The 19,341-nt window shown below is 42.7% G+C and overlaps 3 protein-coding genes across 5 annotated transcripts in view; all 3 read right to left on the bottom strand.

Moving 5' to 3' along the window:
- The window catches only part of LOC138972640 (GTPase IMAP family member 9-like), a 6,071-nt gene extending 5,319 nt beyond the window's left edge, over window positions 1–752 (bottom strand). For both annotated transcript variants that reach the window (XR_011457695.1, XM_070345285.1), the window contains exon 1: window positions 597–752. The gene's annotated coding sequence lies outside the window, so the exon portion shown is untranslated. The remainder of the gene's footprint in view (window positions 1–596) is intronic.
- A 2,541-nt stretch (window positions 753–3,293) lies between these two features.
- On the bottom strand, window positions 3,294–10,110 carry LOC138974490 (CD209 antigen-like protein C). Its single transcript, XM_070347207.1, has 4 exons — window positions 9,762–10,110; window positions 7,348–7,433; window positions 6,177–6,267; window positions 3,294–5,196 (listed from the first exon to the last, which is right to left on the bottom strand). Exons 1-4 carry the CDS (start codon window positions 10,108–10,110, stop codon window positions 4,964–4,966), a joined length of 759 nt encoding a protein of 252 aa, XP_070203308.1. The 3' UTR covers window positions 3,294–4,963.
- Window positions 10,111–10,122: 12 nt separating this feature from the next.
- On the bottom strand, window positions 10,123–17,780 carry LOC138972642 (uncharacterized). Of its 2 annotated transcripts, none has more exons than XR_011457696.1 (2): window positions 11,023–17,780; window positions 10,123–10,742 (listed from the first exon to the last, which is right to left on the bottom strand). XR_011457696.1 is itself a non-coding variant. In XM_070345288.1 (2 exons), the coding sequence occupies exon 2, from the start codon at window positions 16,004–16,006 to the stop codon at window positions 11,597–11,599; it is 4,410 nt and encodes a 1,469-aa protein (XP_070201389.1). In that variant the 5' UTR covers window positions 16,007–16,903; window positions 17,184–17,780; the 3' UTR covers window positions 10,127–11,596. The 2 variants fall into 2 exon arrangements, 1 of the variants encoding a protein (XP_070201389.1); XM_070345288.1 differs by having other exon boundaries at window positions 10,127–16,903; window positions 17,184–17,780.
- Between the last annotated feature and the right edge of the window lie 1,561 nt (window positions 17,781–19,341).

Here is a 19,341-nt window from a genome sequence, read left to right on the forward strand (position 1 = left end):
TCTATAAGTCCTTGTAGAATCTTAATCCACCAATAACTCCCTAACCGTGTGCTTGACTGGTCCCAATTTTTGTAAGGACCGTGTCAGGAATGTATAGAACCTGTTCACCAAGTTTGGTGACGATCGGTCCGTTCATTCTTGAGATCTATATGCGAACACAAACACACAAACAAACAAACAAACACATCGACCGAATCCTATACACACCCCTATACCGTGGGTGTAAATATAAACGTCTGGGGATAACTGGAAGAATTTTTCGGTCAAAGTTTCATGAAGATATTGTCCAGTAGTTTTCTGGAAACACACACGGACACATACACCATCACCTTCGTCTTGATTCCTGGAAAGGCAAAAGGAGGCGATATGCGTTCCAAGGCCGACAAGAAAAGTTTGTCATACAACAAAGTATGTGACAAGCAAACATAGCTCACAACCTCTCTTTGCTGTCAAGATTCAGGAGAAAGATTGATTGATTTATTGATCTGTAATAAACAACGGCAAAGATTTTAGGTCTCACAATGTGTTACTACTAAGACAAGGAAATAAAATAGAAAAGAGAGAGAGACAGAGAGAGGAAGCTTGCAAGCACATACCTGGCAAAAATGAAGTTCAAGAATATGTGGACGACCAACAATCAGAGAGTTTCACGGGTTAAACTGAACTGCAGCTTTGTATGTGTCTCTGGACACAGTGTACGTAATCCTCCGCCCAGCCCATGCTTGTTATGCAGTGTGTGAAGTCTTGGTTGACGTGCGTGGTGTCATATATTGAACTCTTGCGCTCCGATCGAAATTCTTATTCACTTCATTTGTTATGCGTGGATTTTTTTTTGTTTTTTTTTGTTGCCTTCCTCCTTCATCAGCTTCAAGTTGTTGTTTATGTATGTGTGTGTGTGTGTGTGTGTGTGTGTGTGTGTGTGTGTGTGTGTGTGTGTGTGTGTGTGTGTGTGTGTGTGTGTGTGTGTGTGTGTGTGTGTGTGTGTCTTTCTGTATCTGTCAGACTCTCTGTCTTGGTGTTTGTTTTACTGCAACTTCTTCTTCTTCTTCTTCTTCTTCTTCTTCTTGTCGGCTCTAGCTGGTTTGCATTTGACAAGGAAACTGCTTTGCGCTTCTTATTTTTAAAACCCCATTACTTTTCCGAAAAGCATGGCGTTATACAGTAGGACTTTTTTTATGAATTAATTTCTTCAAATGCCACAGGTTGCATTTACAGCATTAATTCATTAAAAAAAATCGGCACTTTGTACAGAGAGATGTTCATTGTTGCGGGGGTGTGGCAAAGTGGAGGGTGGTCATACCGCATGTAAAAGCCTGGCTAGGTCAGCCCAACCAAATGGATTGTGTCTTTAAGTTCGTTTAAGCTCAGCACTTTTGTCAATCGTTAAACCATGAAGCGGTAATTGATTGAGCAGAATGCATGTTGAACGCCCTGCAAGGCTTTTTGTAGACATTCCCGTCAAACCTGCGCCAGCTGATGTTTTTCTCGTCTCTATGATATAGTAGGAGATGTGCGGGATGAACCGACCTATTACCAGCTGTGCGAAGAGCCCTCTGATAGCTCCCATTTATTAACGCATGTGTGTATGATTGATCTTGTTTCTGGTAGTTTGTAGATGTATAGGAGGTGATGGGTGTGTGTTAGTGTGTGTGTGTTAATTGTGACTGTTATGTTTGTGATGATATGTTGGTATTGAATTAAACTACTGTTATGGATTTAAAAGTGTTTTTTTAACTTGATTTTACTTGTGGGTGTTTGAAGATGTTAATCAGGTTTTTAGGCTGATTGTTTTATTTAATATCTAAGGTTTACCTGCATATATTATGCAATTATTTGTCTCTGTGTGTCTTTGTGTGGGTTGTACGTATGTGTGTGTTAGTGGGTGCAAGTGTTGTAAAATATGATACATATGAGATAATGCTATATTAATGATTATTTTGTATTTGATATTTGTATTGGCTTTTTTAAGAGTGTCAGGATTTGATTCTTCTGTTTATTTTGTGTGTGGGTAGTGTAGATTTTACTTAGTTTGTTATGCTCACAGTAATATATTTGTACAATATCCATATTACATGTAGTACTACAGGTGAAGTGGATACGATGTAGATGTAAAATTAATGCGGTATGATGTGGAGTGTGTGTGTGTGTGTGCGAGTGTGTTTGTGCGTGAGAAATTCGGTGAGGATTTTCTTTTGTTTGAATGTATTCAAGCTAAGCAATGTTCCTAGTGTACTGCTTATGATTGAAATAAATCTTATGTCTTATGTGAAAGAGAGAGAGAAAAAAGACAGGCCGTGTGGTGTGAGAAAATGTGTGTGTGTGTGTGTGTGTGTGTGTGTGTATGTGTATGTGTGTATGTGTGTGTGTGTGTGTGGTGTGTGTGTGTGTGTGGTGTGTGTGTGTGTGTATGTGTGTGTGTGTGTGGTGTGTGTGTGTGTGTGTGTGTGTGTGTGTGTGTGTGTGTGTGTGTGTGTGTGCTTGCTTCACACCTGGCTCTGCTTCTTCAAACGCCTTCTTTCAACTTTGCTAATGGCTAACCCTGTGCTTCTGGTTGTATCACTGAACGGGCGCAGTGGCGGGGTGGTAAGACATCGGCCTCCTAATCGGAGTTCAAATCCCGGCCTCGGCCGCCTGGTGGGTTAAGGGTGGAGATTTTTCCGATCTCCCAGGTCAACTTATGTGCAGACCTGCTAGTGCCTTATCCCCCTTTGTGTGTACACGCAAGCACAAGACCCAAGTGCGCACAGAAAAGATCCTGTAATCCATTTCAGAGTCCGGTGGGTTAAAGAAACACGAAAATACCCAGCATGCCTCCCCCGAAATCGGCGTATGCTGCCTGAATGGTGGGGTATAAACGATCATACACGTAAAAATCCACTCATGCTAAAACATGAGTGAACGTGGGAGTTTCAGCCCATGAAAGAAGAAGAAGTATCACTAAACTTAAACTACCCCCCCCCCTCCTAAAAAAGTGTCACCTCTCTGTTAATTTTGCTTTGCATTTTGCATAACAATAGGCTGCACACACGCACATAAACGCTTGTTGCAAGAAACATCCATGGTCAGTATTACACCTTTTTGCCTCGTGCCTTATGGAAAGACTGAAAAGCTAAACTCACAGACCTAAAACACACGCAGAACTCAAACACACACACTCCCATCACTCGCACAGACCTAAAACACACACACACACACACACACACACACACACACACACACACACACACACACACAAACACACACACACACAGGAGCACAGTCCTGATAAAAAAAAAACGCTGAAAATGTTCAAAATCATGCAGTCATGTCACTCCTTTATCAAGGTACTTGTCTTCACCGATCATATATCATATGGGTGCATAACATTTCCAGTGGACAAAAAAGCGTATCACATGAGTGTTGCGCCTGCACATAAACGTTTTACAAAAGTGCATTCAAGCTTACCAACATGATACTCGATAAACAAAACAGATCAGCTTTACAACATTCGTTAAACATAGATTGAGATCAATCTACAGAAATACATTACATGGGCCCCCCCCTTTTAAAATCCCCCGATTTCAGATTATCCTCATTTTGCCTTCCTTTCAAGATTTTCTGTACAAAGCTCCTGTAAATTAACCTCAATTTTAAGATTTCCTGTTCATAGCTTCTGTAAATCTACCTTATCTTTAAGACTCCCTCCTTTATAAGATCTAAGGGCGGGGATGTAGCTCAGTCGGTAGCGCGCTGGATTTGTATCCAGTTGGCCGCTGTCAGCGTGAGTTCGTCCCCACGTTCGGCGAGAGATTTATTTCTCAGAGTCAACTTTGTGTGCAGACTCTCCTCGGTGTCCGAACACCCCCGTGTGTACACGCAAGCACAAGACCAAGTGCGCACGAAAAAAATCCTGTAATCCATGTCAGAGTTCGGTGGGTTATAGAAACACGAAAATACCCAGCATGCTTCCTCCGAAAGCGGCGTATGGCTGCCTAAATGGCGGGGTAAAAACGGTCATACACGTAAAAGCCGTGGGAGTTTCAGCCCATGAACGAACAAACAAACAAACAAATAAGACCTGAAACTCTTCTGTTTCTCGAGGTCTACAAAGGGGAGTTAGACTGTATACATGCTTTATGACAATCACACAACAATAAAGATCAAGAACTATCTGAACGGAAGTTAGTTACATGCACAACCTTCAACTTAAAACAAGCAGGAAAGGGTTTGGGAGAAGGGAAAAATAGGTGTATGCCGATCTACTGAAAGCAGTATCACTGTACACTGTTGTTCCCAGACTAGGCAGACAATGGGTCAGTTGGACACGGATTAAAGTTATAATGGATCCAAATCTCCTGGCTACAACAAAAATCTTTGTCCTTTGATCAGAAAACCTCCTGCATGTTTACTGAACTATCCTACGGTCGACAAGCTAAGGGTGAGAACAGTATGACGGAGTAAAAAGGTATGTGATTGTGTCAGTGACTGTAGACCGAGGCTTGATAACAACGCTGAATTTAGACAACAATGTGCTGCTGTTTTCAAAGACAAAAACAAATCTATTTTACTTGCAGCCTCCCTCCCCTTTCCCTCCACTGAATCCATTTTCCATCCATCCGACCTAAAAATTAAAAAAATGATAAAGAAAACAATTTTTTTTAAAAATCAAAGAAACGAAAGTACAAAGAAAAGAAAGTCGAAAGCATCTAGACAAAATTAAGACCAATATACTTTTCTCAGCAGGATGTATTTCATCTCATACCGTGCTGCTTTTCTTATTGGACAAAGAAATTACCAGTCATCCCCTGTAAAACACACAAGCATGGCTAAAAAACAATGTTAATTTCATAAGCATTTCAGTGATAATTGTTGCTTTCTCAAACATATCAGAACAAAAAAGTTGCGTTCAGACACATCTTAGAGCAAATAATTGCGTTCACAAACATGGTTAGGCAACAACAAAATCGTTGCGTTTGCAAACTTCTCAGAACAGAACTTGCTGTTCGCAGACAAAGGGATTATTACTGCCGCATGGAGCGTCGTTCCAGCTGTCAGAAAAGTCCGATCTGCCCGGCATGAACACGGCGCAGTCCTCCCTTCCGTCGGCGTCGTTGGGTTCCCATAAGTGCCACTTGGTGAAGGCGGGGAGCTGGCCAGAGGGAAGCAGGAAGACACCCTCCTCTCCGAGGTCACTGAGTCCCAGCCACGCTTGCTTGGCTGACGTCACAGATATATGAGGGCGTGTGTTAGATTACAGTGGTTTACGTATTTGAGGTGAGGATAATCCCTCAGGTCATGAGATAATCCCTTCTTTTTCTCTGTTATTCAAGTGAACTGATCTAACCCAGTTTATCCAACATACGTGAGAGAGACACTCGTGAGATAATAATCGTTTAAATCACACGTGTGTATATCATGTAAATGAGGTCATGTCAAGCAAGTCTGGCAGGGACCTGTTTTTCCACTGCTTATGATGCCAAAGTCACCGAGACAAACGTCATTATTGAGAGAAAAAAAATTGCGCTCACTAATTACCCTCGATGATAATTTAGAACTAACACGTCACGCCACACTTTCAGAGTGACGTTTCTTTGCTTTGACGTAATAGATTGCACGAGGCTTTAGAAGAGATCGAGGTTCCAAAACAAGCGTCTTCAATTTAGCTGCCTCGACTGCAGGACATTTTCAGTAAAATACACGTAAGTACAGTATGTAGGATAAACAGAATACTACATGGCTTGCTGTGTCGTACCAGATTTACACTCGTTGCTTTTTCAAATAGTGAACAGCTCGCTTTTGCTCGCAGTTCAATATTTAAAAAAAAAACTCGTGTAAATCTGGTACGACACAGCAAGCCATGTAGTTTTCTCTATATCTTGCCTAGTGAGGAAATGACTGTGTTTGCAGTATCTATAAGACAAAATTTCTCGTATGTAAAGTTGCCAAGTTCTGCATATTATGAATTTTCGTCGATTCTTAATTTTTCCCTTCCGTTTTTGCCACGTCGATTTTGGGGCTACCAATATATGACCAACGGTCACGTGATCCCTGTTAAGGACATCTTTGATACGAAAGTTATCCGATATAGTCAACAGGACGGCCTTAAATGGAATAGAAAGTTTAAATAAAATGACGCAGGACTTGTGTGTGTGGTGTGTATCTGTCTGTCTGTACAAAACGAGTATTAACAATCTGACCTCCTTTCGAGTCCACCATTCTGAAGACAAAGGCGTTCTCTGTCTCTGAGTCGATCTCCACCAGACTCGCCCCCCTGTTTTCACACTGTACCTGTAGAGTCAGGAAATCACATCACTGTCACGGGCCACAACCTCACAACTCTACATTTCAGCTAAGCATTTGACTAGAAAATTATAGCATTTCTTTTTACCACCTTCGCATTGGCCTTTTTGAACTAAAATCAAAATCACAGTAATTGTGGGACACGACTAGACCATATTTCTTTAATAAATTATGGAACTTGCTGACATGAAACCAATTTATTTTTAATGGTCTGAGAACTATCGGTGAACATTTTAAAATCCAAAGACACTCGATGTGTTAGGGTGGTGTAGGGTGGTGTCATAAGTCATGCATATCGGAAGACGTGAATTTAGGGCGGTACATTTGGCTCGCCCAAAAGAAAAATCGATACAAAATAATTTACTTGCCTCAAGCCTTTGGACTTCTTGTATTTAGTTGCGTGTCTTTTGTTCATTAAAACTGACTATAATTTGCAAGAAAGCAACGCGGACGAAGTCTTCAAGAAGTGGTTTTACAATTTTACCAAGTGACGACTGACAGCTACCTCTACATTTGCGTTTGACCAATGCGCTGTAGATAAATTTGGAAATAAAACCATATATTTTCCATAATATTAAGATGTCGGGACTGGGATGGTAAAACAATGCTCTTCCTCTGTGTATCTGTCTTCTGGTCACGGTTGGGTTAATGCACACAGGAAGAAGAACATCAGATTTCAAGAAACCGCCCGTTCTCTGGTGTTTTTTCAACTTCCACGGGGAAAAAACTGCTGTTTTTGTATTAACCAATCCCGTTTCCATCCGATAACTTCAAAGCCCGACTCAACAATGGGTCAGACAGCCCGAAATCATATTCGAAAGTCTAGCCTGACGAATGAAAATTGAAGCTCTCAGTCTCACTGAGACTTTCTACATCTAGGGTTGTTATTCAATTTTTCGCGCTACTCAAGCCGTTTGAACAGCTATAAAATGATATCCCCTTTAACACTCTCAGATTTTGCTGTTCATGAATGAGATTATTTAGCTTATCTCACCTGTACAGTAAGTTGTTTACAACTCATTGTCAGCTGTTTACTTTGTACTGGAATGGGGACGGGGTAGTTCTTACCTTGGCACTATGCCAGGTGGTGGCGGTGCTGATGTACTTGTAACACGACGACTCCCCGTGTAACGTCCATGAGAAGGGACACTTACCTGTAATCATCAACACCTGACAGTTAACTGTAATCATCAACACCTGACAGTTAACTGTAATCATCAACACCTGACAGTTAACTGTAATCATCAACACCTGACAGTTAACTGTAATCATCAACACCTGACAGTTAACTGTAATCATCAACACCTGACAGTTAACTGTAATCATCAACACCTGACAGTTAACTGTAATCATCAACACCTGACAGTTAACTGTAATCATCAACACCTGACAGTTAACTGTAATCATCAACACCTGACAGTTAACTGTAATCATCAACACCTGACAGTTAACTGTAATCATCAACACCTGACAGTTAACTGTAATCATCAACACCTGACAGTTAACTGTAATCATCAACACCTGACAGTTAACTGTAATCATCAACACCTGACAGTTAACTGTAATCATCAACACCTGACAGTTAACTGTAATCATCAACACCTGACAGTTAACTGTAATCATCAACACCTGACAGTTACCTGTAATCATCAACACCTGACAGTTAACTGTAATCATCAACACCTGACAGTTAACTGTAATCATCAACACCTGACAGTTAACTGTAATCATCAACACCTGACAGTTAACTGTAATGGTGGACACATGCTAGTCATGTATTTTGCGGAACACGTACCCATACTGGTCTTTCAAATTGCGATTGGAATATTCGTCTCAGTTTCCGTTTGCTTGTTCGATTGTTTGTCTGCCATTTGAATGATTTGTGCTCTGTGGTATGTCCTTATGCTCTGTGGTATGTCACTCCTTATGCTCTGTGGTATGTCCTTATGCTCTGTGGTATGTCCTTATGCTCTGTGGTATGTCCTTATGCTCTGTGGTATGTCCTTATGCTCTGTGGTATGTCCTTATGCTCTGTGGTATGTCCTTATGCTCTGTGGTATGTCCTTATGCTCTGTGGTATGTCCTTATGCTCTTTCGTATCAAAGCTTTAGCTAGGGCTGGTTGTAACATTGTAATACTACTCGATTGCCCAACACACTTGTATGGGGAAGCTCGCTCTCTCTCTCTCTCTCTCTCTCTCTCTCTCTCTCTCTCTCTCTCTCTCTCTCTCTCTCTCTCTCTCTCTCTCTCTCTCTCTCTCTCTCTCTCTCTCTCTCTCTCTCTCTCTCTCTCTCTCTCTCTCTCTCTCTCTCTCTCTCTCTCTCTCTCTCTCTCTCTCTCTCTCTCTCTCTCTCTACGTTTGCTCAAGAGAATGTATTTTCAAGAATTTTCCAAAACTGTACTTATATAAGGCACACACACAAAAATGTTGGTTAAGGGTAACCCCACCGACCCTATCTTTTCTCGCCGACCCTGAAAACTTTTTTTCATTTAGAAAAAAACAAACACTTTTGTCACATTTTGCGAACCATACCGAGATTAAGGGAAGTAACCTCCTTTAAAATCGACTAAATTTAAAATTTAAAAAAATTAAAAAGCCGACCTACCGAGCCTATCTTTTTAGGTCACGTTACTCTAAACCAACATATATTTTTGTTTGGCCTAACACTTAGTATATACCGGCACGGTTGGCCTAGTGGTAAGGCGTCCGCCCCGTGATCGGGAGGTCGTGGGTTCGAACCCCGGCCGGGTCATACCTAAGACTTTAAAATTGGCAATCTAGTGGCTGCTCCGCCTGGCGTCTGGCATTATGGGGTTAGTGCTAGGACTGGTTGGTCCGGTGTCAGAATAATGTGACTGGGTGAGACATGAAGCCTGTGCTCCGACTTCTGTCTTGTGTGTGGCGCACGTTATATGTCAAAGCAGTACCGCCCTGATATGGCCCTTCGTGGTCGGCTGGGCGTTAAGCAAACAAACAAACAAACAAACAAACACTTAGTATTGGCGTAAAGCCATTTTTGGGTACATATTCCTGGGATTTTTGTTTTCTATGAGAATGTCGGTGTATATACGTGATTGGAGTAGTCAATCTCTGTGCGAAGGCTGGTTGAAAAAAAGCTAGTTTAAAATGCCTATGACACAACCCTCTTGAAATAAAATTTGATTTGATTTGATTTGATTTGATTTGATCTCTCTCTCTCTCTCTCTCTCTCTCTCTCTCTCTCTCTCTCTCTCTCTCTCTCTCTCAAAAATATTAAATGAATATATGTTAATCTTGAGTACAAGCAGTTATACCTTTGTTTTATTTTTCCTTCTCATTTGTTTTACATATTTTTGGAGCCCCCTAACCCCCCACCCCCCGCGGTTTGTATATGGGTATGTGGCCTTAATGCAATAAACCATTCTCTCTCTCTCTCTCTCTCTCTCTCTCTCTCTCTCTCTCTCTCTCTCTCTCGTCTCTCTCTCGACGCCTGTAATCTTACGTAAGACTGTCGTAATCCGAGAGAGCAAGTCATTCAGTTTTCCGTCCTCTTCTTTCAGTTTGTCCACCGCTAACTGGAGTTTCTCGTTTTCGGCTTTCAGTTTCTCGTCCTGTTCCTTGAGAATGTTCTGCTCAAATATGGTCTGCAGTACATTGACCTTGACACTGTCCACACGCACGAAGTCGTTGCCATGACGACTGTCGGTGAGGCAGGTATGAGACAAGTTGTGCGGGGGGATGCGACAGGTGTAGGTACCTTCCACCACAGGTGCAGACAGGCTCAAGTAGAAACGACCGTTGCTGTAGTCTGTGCTGTTTAACGTGTTTCCTGTTGGGGTCTGTTGTGACATACATACAAACACATATGTACATACTGTTATGGAGTGGTATAGCCCGGTTTTTAGACAATCATAAATGCCTCTACACAACTCTATAAATTTAGTATTTGTTTACAGACTTGAATGTAATCTGAATAGTTGTCCGCTACCGTAGCTTACAAGGCACAAGCGCACACGCACTCACACACGCAAAAACCTGGTGTTAAATGGATCTTGACACTGCCAAGACTAATTATTATTAGTTTACAAAGCTTTTTACATCACAAAATCATTTCCGGGCTTCGACCAGTACCCTAGGCCGACAACACCGCAAGAAACTCTACAGTCCAAGACGCAGACACCTTTTGGCTCAAACAAAGCAGCTTAACAGGTAAGACGAATAGGTATTCTACTGTACGTTACCCTACTGCCATCTTTCGGCTTTCAAGATGTTGGTATGGCTGTAAGTCCTTCAGACGACTGACAAGGATGCACCAGTCCTCACGACACCGCGACCATTGCTTGACGTAGTCCTTGATCCTTCCAGTTCGTCTCGGCGGCTAACTGTAGAACCCTGCCAGCTCTCCATGCCATGGTCATGTACATCAAGCCGCAGTTGACTGGTTCAGTTCAGCCTCCGTCGATGAAACCCTCCAGTTGGAACACTGTAAAGTTTATAGTCCATAAATCAACTTGTCTTTAGTTTCTTTCACTCGCACAATAAAAATACTCACTCGTCCAACATATTAAGCTGCATGAGCCAATATAATTATTTACACGTTAATTCCTGTTTTCTAAAGCCAAGAAAACGTTACGTAAAACCCTCACATGTTTAAGCAGTGTAGCACAATAGCTTAGGCCTACACAATAACATTAAACACAGAAACAGTCACTCTTCTCACATACGACAGCATGACATGAAAATATAACCGGTTTCAAACATACCTCAAAAGAGTGTAAAGCCAACATTTAGTACAGTCGCCGGCCTGGCATGAATATGAAAATGGAAGATATCACGTAGACTGATAGGGAAAGTTCGTCAGTCTTCATCCTTCTTCAGTCAGATACCTAAAACAGGAGCCCGTCTGCTAAAGTGTTACGAAAAACATGAGTCGAGCTTGGCTCCTTGACGGCGACTGATTTTACAAAGTCGTTTTTGCTATGACATTGCCAGTGAGCTGTCGCCTGCATTACTTGCACGTGAAAAACCTTGTCAGTTACACAAGGTTCAACTGCGGTCAACGCGACGGTATGCAGCCTATAGCCCTTTCCAATGTCTGACCATCGCTATAGTCTATTCTATTTACAACAATACACATTACCACAGATACGAGTAAACCGCTTCGTAACATCACCCCCTTTCCTCAAAAGAAAATGAATTGTTGAAAAAACGATGAAATTTTCTGAATCTCGATCAGAGATTATCCAAAAAGTCAAAAGAATTATATACAGGGGTCATGTTCAGAAGCTGTGTACAAAACAATATCATGAATGAAACAGCAAGCGACAACAATCATCCTCAACCCAGTCTAGACAAGATGTCTGCCTCCAGATTGTCAGTACCACAGATTGGCATGACCGAGAACTGGTATTCCTGCAACGCCAACGCCCACCTCATCAACCTACTGTTTGTGGTCTTGCTGCGTTGCAAATACGTCAACGGTCTGTGGTCAGTCTCTACGACAAAGTACCTGCCTGTCAGATAGCGTGAGAACTTATCTATCGCCCATACCAAAGCTAGACATTCCCGTTCTATCGCTGAGTACCTTGTTTCTCTGTCCAAGAGTTTCCTGCTAGCGTACATCACTGGGTGGATATGACCTTCATCATCTGTTTGCATCAACACCCCAGCAATGCCTGTTCCTGACGCATCTGTTCTGACCGTGAACGGTCTGTCAAAGTCAGGAAGAGCTACCGCAGGCTGTTCTGACAATCTCTGTTTGACGGTCTGAAATGCTGTCTCACACTGGTCAGTCCACTGGACCTTTGCTGGTTTGTTTTTCTTTGTGAGTTCAGTCAAAGGAACCATGAGCTGACTGAAACCTGGAATGTACCTTCTATAGTACCCTGCAAGTCCCACCAACGCCCGCACCTGTCTCTTTGTTCTAGGTGTCTCTAGCTTCAAGATCTTGGTGACCTTCTTGTCCACAGGCCTCATCTTTCCCATCCCTATCATGTGACCTAGGAACTCGATCTCTTGGAAGCCTACTTCCACCTTCGTTGGTCTTGCAGTCAAGCCAAACTCACCTAGCCTCGTCAAAAGCTTGTCTAGCGACTTCAGGTGTTCCTCCCAGCCTACGCTTGACACCAGAATGTCGTCAAAGAAGCTGACGCTCCCACATTCTGCTAGTTTCAGCTGTCTCATCATACGCGCAAAGGAACTTGGAGCTGTGGCCAATCCAAACGGCATTTTCAAAAATTGGAAAAGGCCTTGGGATGTACGGAAACTAGTCTTGTGCTTGTCCTGTGGGTCTAAAGGAATTTGCCAATACCCCTTCGCAAGATCTATTTTGGTGAAGAAGTTTTTGTCCCTCAAACTCACAAACAAACTTTCCGGGTCTGGTATCGGTTCTGAATCAAAGATAGTGACCTTGTTAAGGCCACGAAAGTCTATGCAAAAGCGAACCGATCCATCAGGCTTCTTCACCAAAACAATCGGCGAACTGTATGGAGACTGTGATGGTTCTATGATCCCCAAATCTAGCATCTTCTTCACCTCATCCTCGATGACTTTCTCTGTATCGAACGGCATGGGATACTGTCTCTGATTGACAACGATGTCACCGTTACGAACTGAGTGCTGTATAGTATGAACTGTACCTGGCAAATCAGTCATAATCTTCGCATGTTTGTTGATCACTGATTTCACTTGCTCAAGTCTCTCTGGTTCTAAGTCAGGGTTGTAATGAACATCCTCTACAGTCTCTGTCTGTATAGTGGGTACAACACGAACGTCAATGTTCTGCACATCCTCGTCAGGCTCTAACACTGATCCCATGATCACTGAAACTGCAGTGCTATTCTGCTTATCTCCCTGTGCTCGCCTTTCATACTTCTTGAGCATGTTGATGTGGAACATCTTCTCCTGCCCCCTTGCTAGTTCTATGACGTAATCACAAACCCCCTTCTTCTGCACTACTTTGAAAGGCCCTTTCCATTTCAAAAGAAGCTTAGAATTGTCCGAAGGCAACAAGACGAGAACCTCATCTCCAACAACAAGTGACCTGGGCTTGCTTCTCTTGTCATAGCGACCTTTAGCTTTTCCTGCAGAATCGATCAAATTCTCCTGCGCCAAAGTCATCATCTCACTCAAGGTCTCTTTCAAATCAGTGACAAACTGATGAACAATCTTTGGCTCGCTTGAACCATCCGAACCTGTCCATGTTTCAAATAGAACGCACGACGGACCTCTCGGTGTTCTACCAAACATCAACTCAAACGGTGAGTAACCGGTTGCGGTTTGCGGAATTTCCCGGTATGCGAACAAAGCTGCCGGTAAATACCGATCCCAATCTTTTGGTTTGTCAGTCATCAATCTTTTGAGCATGGTTTTCAGTGTTCCGTTGAAACGTTCGACCAAACCGTTAGTCTGAGCGTGGTACGGAGTACTGTGTATCTGATGAACTGACAAAAGTTTCATGACTGCCTGAAACAATTCCGACGTGAACTGTGAACCCTGATCCGACAGTATCTCACCCGGAATACCGAGACGCGAAAAAATACCCATCAGTGCTTCAGCTACCGATTCTGTGTCAATTCGCTTCAGCGGAACAGCCTCAGGATATCGTGACGCGTAATCAACAAGAGTCAAGATATATCTGTAGCCTGTATCAGAAATCGGCTGAATCGGACCAACCAAATCGATGCCTACACGCTGAAAAGGTGTCTCGATCACTGGCAATGGTTGCAATGGAACCCGAGGAATCTTACCCCTAGGGACTGTGCGTTGACACTTGTCACACGTTTGACAGTACTGATGTGTCTCCTTCCAATACCCAGGCCAATAGAAGTACGGGTGAAGTCTCTTGAAAGTACTGTGTGAACCCATGTGACCTCCAAAAATACCATCATGAACCGCTATCAGTACGGACTCCCGAAGCGGTTTCGGTACCACTAACTGAGTAGTACTGGCCTGACTATTGGACCTATAGAGAAGACCATCCTTCATGACAAAAGTCTGACCGTTCACGCTTGTGCCATTGGCAGCACGTTCGAATGACAATGACAAGGTCGCGTCTTCTTTCTGTAATTTTGCAATTTCAGTAGGACCAATGTCCAGTTTCGGCGCTCGCGCGGTCAACAACGGCCTAAACGGTCTTTGATCTTTGATCTTCTGTGCTCTGGTCTGTACCGCAGCCGCGATATCTGCCTGATCCAATTTCGCACCTGGAATTCTACCAAGAATTACGTCTGAAATAGGATTCTCTATGACGCAAGCACTGACTTTCCCCACGAAGTACGGAGTATCCAGATCAACTAGTGCTACTGGCAGTTCCACTATCTCACCGTTGAACTGTCTACAGTGACAAATCTCACCAGTCATCTGACTCTGCAATACTAGACTCTTGCGTACACCGCAGGTAGTGCAACCTGTGTCTAACATCACTTCAACTGGGTTTCCATTGAGTGTACCTTCACACAACAACAAACTGCTTTTGTCTGTTTCTCCTGCTGCTGTTTCTGATGGGTCAAAATCATGGCCACAATTTTTGCTAACAGTATAGTCCTTGCTACACACCTTGCAACACCCCTTGGCAGGAACTGACACTGATGCCGATAATATCTTGGGGCATTTTCTCCTGAAATGACCTGGTTCCTTGCAGTGGAAACAAACCTTACTTTCAAAACCCCCAGTATGAGCTCCCCTAACTGCACCCCGTGACCCAAACTGGTTTTGACCGGTAGTTTGTTTTTGTTGCTCTTGGTTAAACTTGGTGTCAGACGGTTTTCCCTGACCCCCTTTACCACCCGTGTTCTGCCTATTGTCTGTGAAAGCTACATTCGCAAACAATGCATCACTGGTTTTAGCTGACATGGTCTGAGTAGGGTGGGCTAATCTATATCTCTCAGCTACCGTGACAAACTCTTGTACAGAGCGAAGCTCTCTCTCTTTCAAGAAGACAACCAGTGATGGAGAACATGAGGCTACAAACTGCTCTCTCAGAATCAAATCAATCACTTGATCTGCCGAAGACTTGTCAACATCCGCCATCTCTAACCAACGCTGAAACAGTAACTTTGAACGACTAAAGAAAGCATCCATAGTCTCGCCACTCTCTGGTTTGGCCGCTCTGAACTTGTTTCTGTATCCGTCTTCTGTACACAAGTATCTCTTCATCAAATGAATCTTGATCTCTTCATAGCTGACCTCAACATCACGAGCTAACTCATAATACGCAGTCAAAGCTTTTCCCTTAAGGCCTGGCAAAAGAGCCGTAATCCACTGATCTTGTGGCCATCCTGCAGCTGAACAGTAACGCTCAAACCTAAACAGATATGCATCTATAGACTCATTCTTCTCATCGAATGGAAGTGGTTTGGGAGCCTGTAGAACCATCCTAGGCCTATGCGTATTCCTATTCTGAGGCTCGTCTTTCTCTATCAGAATGCCATTTTCATCTAGTTCAAGATCATCATCAGCATCTCCTCTCTCAAGTCTAGCCTGTGCCATCTTTCTATCTAGGTCTGCCTTCTCTTCAGCGATGCGCCGTGTCAACTCAAACATTCTCATGTTTTGCTCCTCCTCTATCTTCATCTTCGCTTCCATTTCTCTCTCCTCTATCTTCATCTTCGCTTTCAGTTCTCTCTCCTCCTTCATTCTATCCACTACATGACGCTTAGTTTCACGATCAGTGAGCCCCAACACTTGCGCTTCATGTAAGAACTGCTGATGTAAAACCTCAAACTCACTAGTGTCTATGGTTGCCATGACTACAGTAGTATCACTATTCACAACAACAAAATCTCTGAAAACCTTTGCAGAACAGCAAAGTTACAACAATGAAGAAATTTGAAGAAAAATGAATTCGAGTAAGACCTTGGCCTTGCAAGAATATACCAGTCAACACATCAAATCAAAAATCAAATCAAATCTGAAAATGTTACTGGACAAACAGGACAAACAAAACAATCATTCACACCCGTGTAAGCGCACGTGCCTTGAGATAGAAAACAATACTGCTAAAGGGTCAAACAAACAAACACTATTGGGCGCCAGATGTTATGGAGTGGTATAGCCCGGTTTTTAGACAATCATAAATGCCTCTACACAACTCTATAAATTTAGTATTTGTTTACAGACTTGAATGTAATCTGAATAGTTGTCCGCTACCGTAGCTTACAAGGCACAAGCGCACACGCACTCACACACGCAAAAACCTGGTGTTAAATGGATCTTGACACTGCCAAGACTAATTATTATTAGTTTACAAAGCTTTTTACATCACAAAATCATTTCCGGGCTTCGACCAGTACCCTAGGCCGACAACACCGCAAGAAACTCTACAGTCCAAGACGCAGACACCTTTTGGCTCAAACAAAGCAGCTTAACAGGTAAGACGAATAGGTATTCTACTGTACGTTACCCTACTGCCATCTTTCGGCTTTCAAGATGTTGGTATGGCTGTAAGTCCTTCAGACGACTGACAAGGATGCACCAGTATTCACGACACCGCGACCATTGCTTGACGTAGTCCTTGATCCTTCCAGTTCGTCTCGGCGGCTAACTGTAGAACCCTGCCAGCTCTCCATGCCATGGTCATGTACATCAAGCCGCAGTTGACTGGTTCAGTTCAGCCTCCGTCGATGAAACCCTCCAGTTGGAACACTGTAAAGTTTATAGTCCATAAATCAACTTGTCTTTAGTTTCTTTCACTCGCACAATAAAAATACTCACTCGTCCAACATATTAAGCTGCATGAGCCAATATAATTATTTACACGTTAATTCCTGTTTTCTAAAGCCAAGAAAACGTTACGTAAAACCCTCACATGTTTAAGCAGTGTAGCACAATAGCTTAGGCCTACACAATAACATTAAACACAGAAACAGTCACTCTTCTCACATACGACAGCATGACATGAAAATATAACCGGTTTCAAACATACCTCAAAAGAGTGTAAAGCCAACATTTAGTACAGTCGCCGGCCTGGCATGAATATGAAAATGGAAGATATCACGTAGACTGATAGGGAAAGTTCGTCAGTCTTCATCCTTCTTCAGTCAGATACCTAAAACAGGAGCCCGTCTGCTAAAGTGTTACGAAAAACATGAGTCGAGCTTGGCTCCTTGACGGCGACTGATTTTACAAAGTCGTTTTTGCTATGACATTGCCAGTGAGCTGTCGCCTGCATTAGGCCAAAAAAAAAAAATTGTCTGTTTAGGGTAACATGACCAAAAAAAGTAGGGTCGGTAGGTAGGTAGTTTTTTTTTTTTTTTTTTTTTTTTTTTTTTTTGGTGTGTAAATGCTATTTTGGCTGAACATTCACTTCTTATATTTTGATGAATACATGTTTCAAAACTAACGTATAAATAAAACAGAGAGAAAGGGAGAGAAAGAAACGCCAAATGTCTCTTTTTAGCATTTTTACCTCTTTTTTTTTTTTTTTTTTTTTGAAATCAAAAAAAAGTTTTTGGGTCGGCGCCAAATCGATAGGGTCGGTCGGGTTACCCTAAACAGACAATTTTTTTTTTTTGGCCTTACTTGCACGTGAAAAACCTTGTCAGTTACACAAGGTTCAACTGCGGTCAACGCGACGGTATGCAGCCTATAGCCCTTTCCAATGTCTGACCATCGCTATAGTCTATTCTATTTACAACAATACACATTACCACAGATACGAGTAAACCGCTTCGTAACACATACGAACGTACGAACAGACGCAAACACATATATACACACACACACACAGAGTCAAACCCACGAAAGGATTTCATTTTACCCTGCCTTCTTTCTTCCATTTAAAATTCTCCGGATAAAAGAAACTCCGTTATAAGAAAGCCCCGGTTATAAGAAATGAGTTTTTATCTCCCTTGACACGTCTTCCTCGGATATAGGAAAAGACCACTCTATTTAGATTTACATTTTTTGCAATGATCGCGCCAGATGTGATCCAGACTGACTGGAAGGGCTAGACAGGCACCTGAATCGAAATTTGATGTGTTCAAATTGCGCCTTTGTAGGCTGTTAAATGACTGTGCAGAATAATTGCAACACTTGAACTTTAAGCAAGTGTTAACTTCAAGTGCCTGTTTTTTATTGGTTTTTGTGGGGGGGTTTTGCATTCTCGGCCGCAGTCGCCGTGGCGGAACGCGCAAAGCACAATTCTTCTTTCAAGAGAAAGTTAGAAATTATCAATGCTGAAAAGTTGAAAGCCAATCAGCAACGAAAAAGAGAACCATTGCCAAGAACTTACATGTTAACTCAACCACTCTCAGCAATCTGGGCTGGGTGGCCGAGTGGTAACGCACTTGCGCTCGCTAGCGAGAGGTTGCGAGTTCGACCCTGGGTCAGGGCGTCAGCAATTTTCTCCCCCCTTTCCTAACCTAGGTGGTGGGTTCAAGTGCTAGTCTTTCGGATGAGACGAAAAACCGAGGTCTCTTCGTGTACACTACTTTGGGGTGTGCACGTTAAAGATCCCACGATTGACAAAAGGGTCTTTCCTGGCAAAATTGTATAGGCATAGATAAAAAATGTCCACCAAAATACCCGGCCGTGTGACTTGGAATAATAGGCCGTGAAAAGTAGGATATGCGCCGAAATGGCTGCGATCTGCTGGTCGATGTGAATGCGTGATGTATTGTGTAAAAAATTCCATCTCACACGGCATAAATAGATCCCTGCGCCTTGAGTCCGAGTCTGGAGATACGCGCGCGATATAAGACTTCATAAATCAAATCAATCTTTCGAGGTACAAAGTAAAGTAAGGCCAAAAAGGAAAATATGTCTGTTTCCGGTAACATCGCCGAAAAAAATAGGGTCGGTCGGTCGGTTTAAAAAAAAAAATATATTTTTTTTATTATTTTTTTTACCTTTACGTTTTCAGGGAGATTCCCGGCGTCATTGGCCGCCATGTTTTTTTTCGCGTGACGACGGAAACGGGAGGTAAGTCTCTTCGATTGTGAAGTCTCATCGACCAATCGGGTTTTGTTTTTTTTTGGTGCGAAAAGCGAAAAAAGCCTTTAGGGTCGGCGCTTAAAAATAGGGTCGGTCGGGTTACCGGAAACAGACATATTTTTCTTTTTTGGCCCAAAGACAGTGGTTCT

This window comes from Littorina saxatilis, linkage group LG8 (genome assembly GCF_037325665.1).
Source record: "Littorina saxatilis isolate snail1 linkage group LG8, US_GU_Lsax_2.0, whole genome shotgun sequence".
NCBI lineage: Eukaryota > Metazoa > Mollusca > Gastropoda > Littorinimorpha > Littorinidae > Littorina > Littorina saxatilis.

Bases quoted from the DNA above. Each gene is read 5' to 3' on its own strand.
- LOC138974490 (XM_070347207.1), bottom strand. From the start codon at position 10,110: ATGTCACAACAGACCCCAACAGGAAACACGTTAAACAGCACAGACTAC. The intron at 7,434-9,761 runs GTAAGATTACAG...TGATGATTACAG, and splicing joins TCGGATTACGACAGTCTTAC to GTAAGTGTCCCTTCTCATGG. The intron at 6,268-7,347 runs GTAAGAACTACC...CTGACTCTACAG, and splicing joins CCACCTGGCATAGTGCCAAG to GTACAGTGTGAAAACAGGGG.
- LOC138972642 (XM_070345288.1), bottom strand. From the start codon at position 16,006: ATGGCAACCATAGACACTAGTGAGTTTGAGGTTTTACATCAGCAGTTC.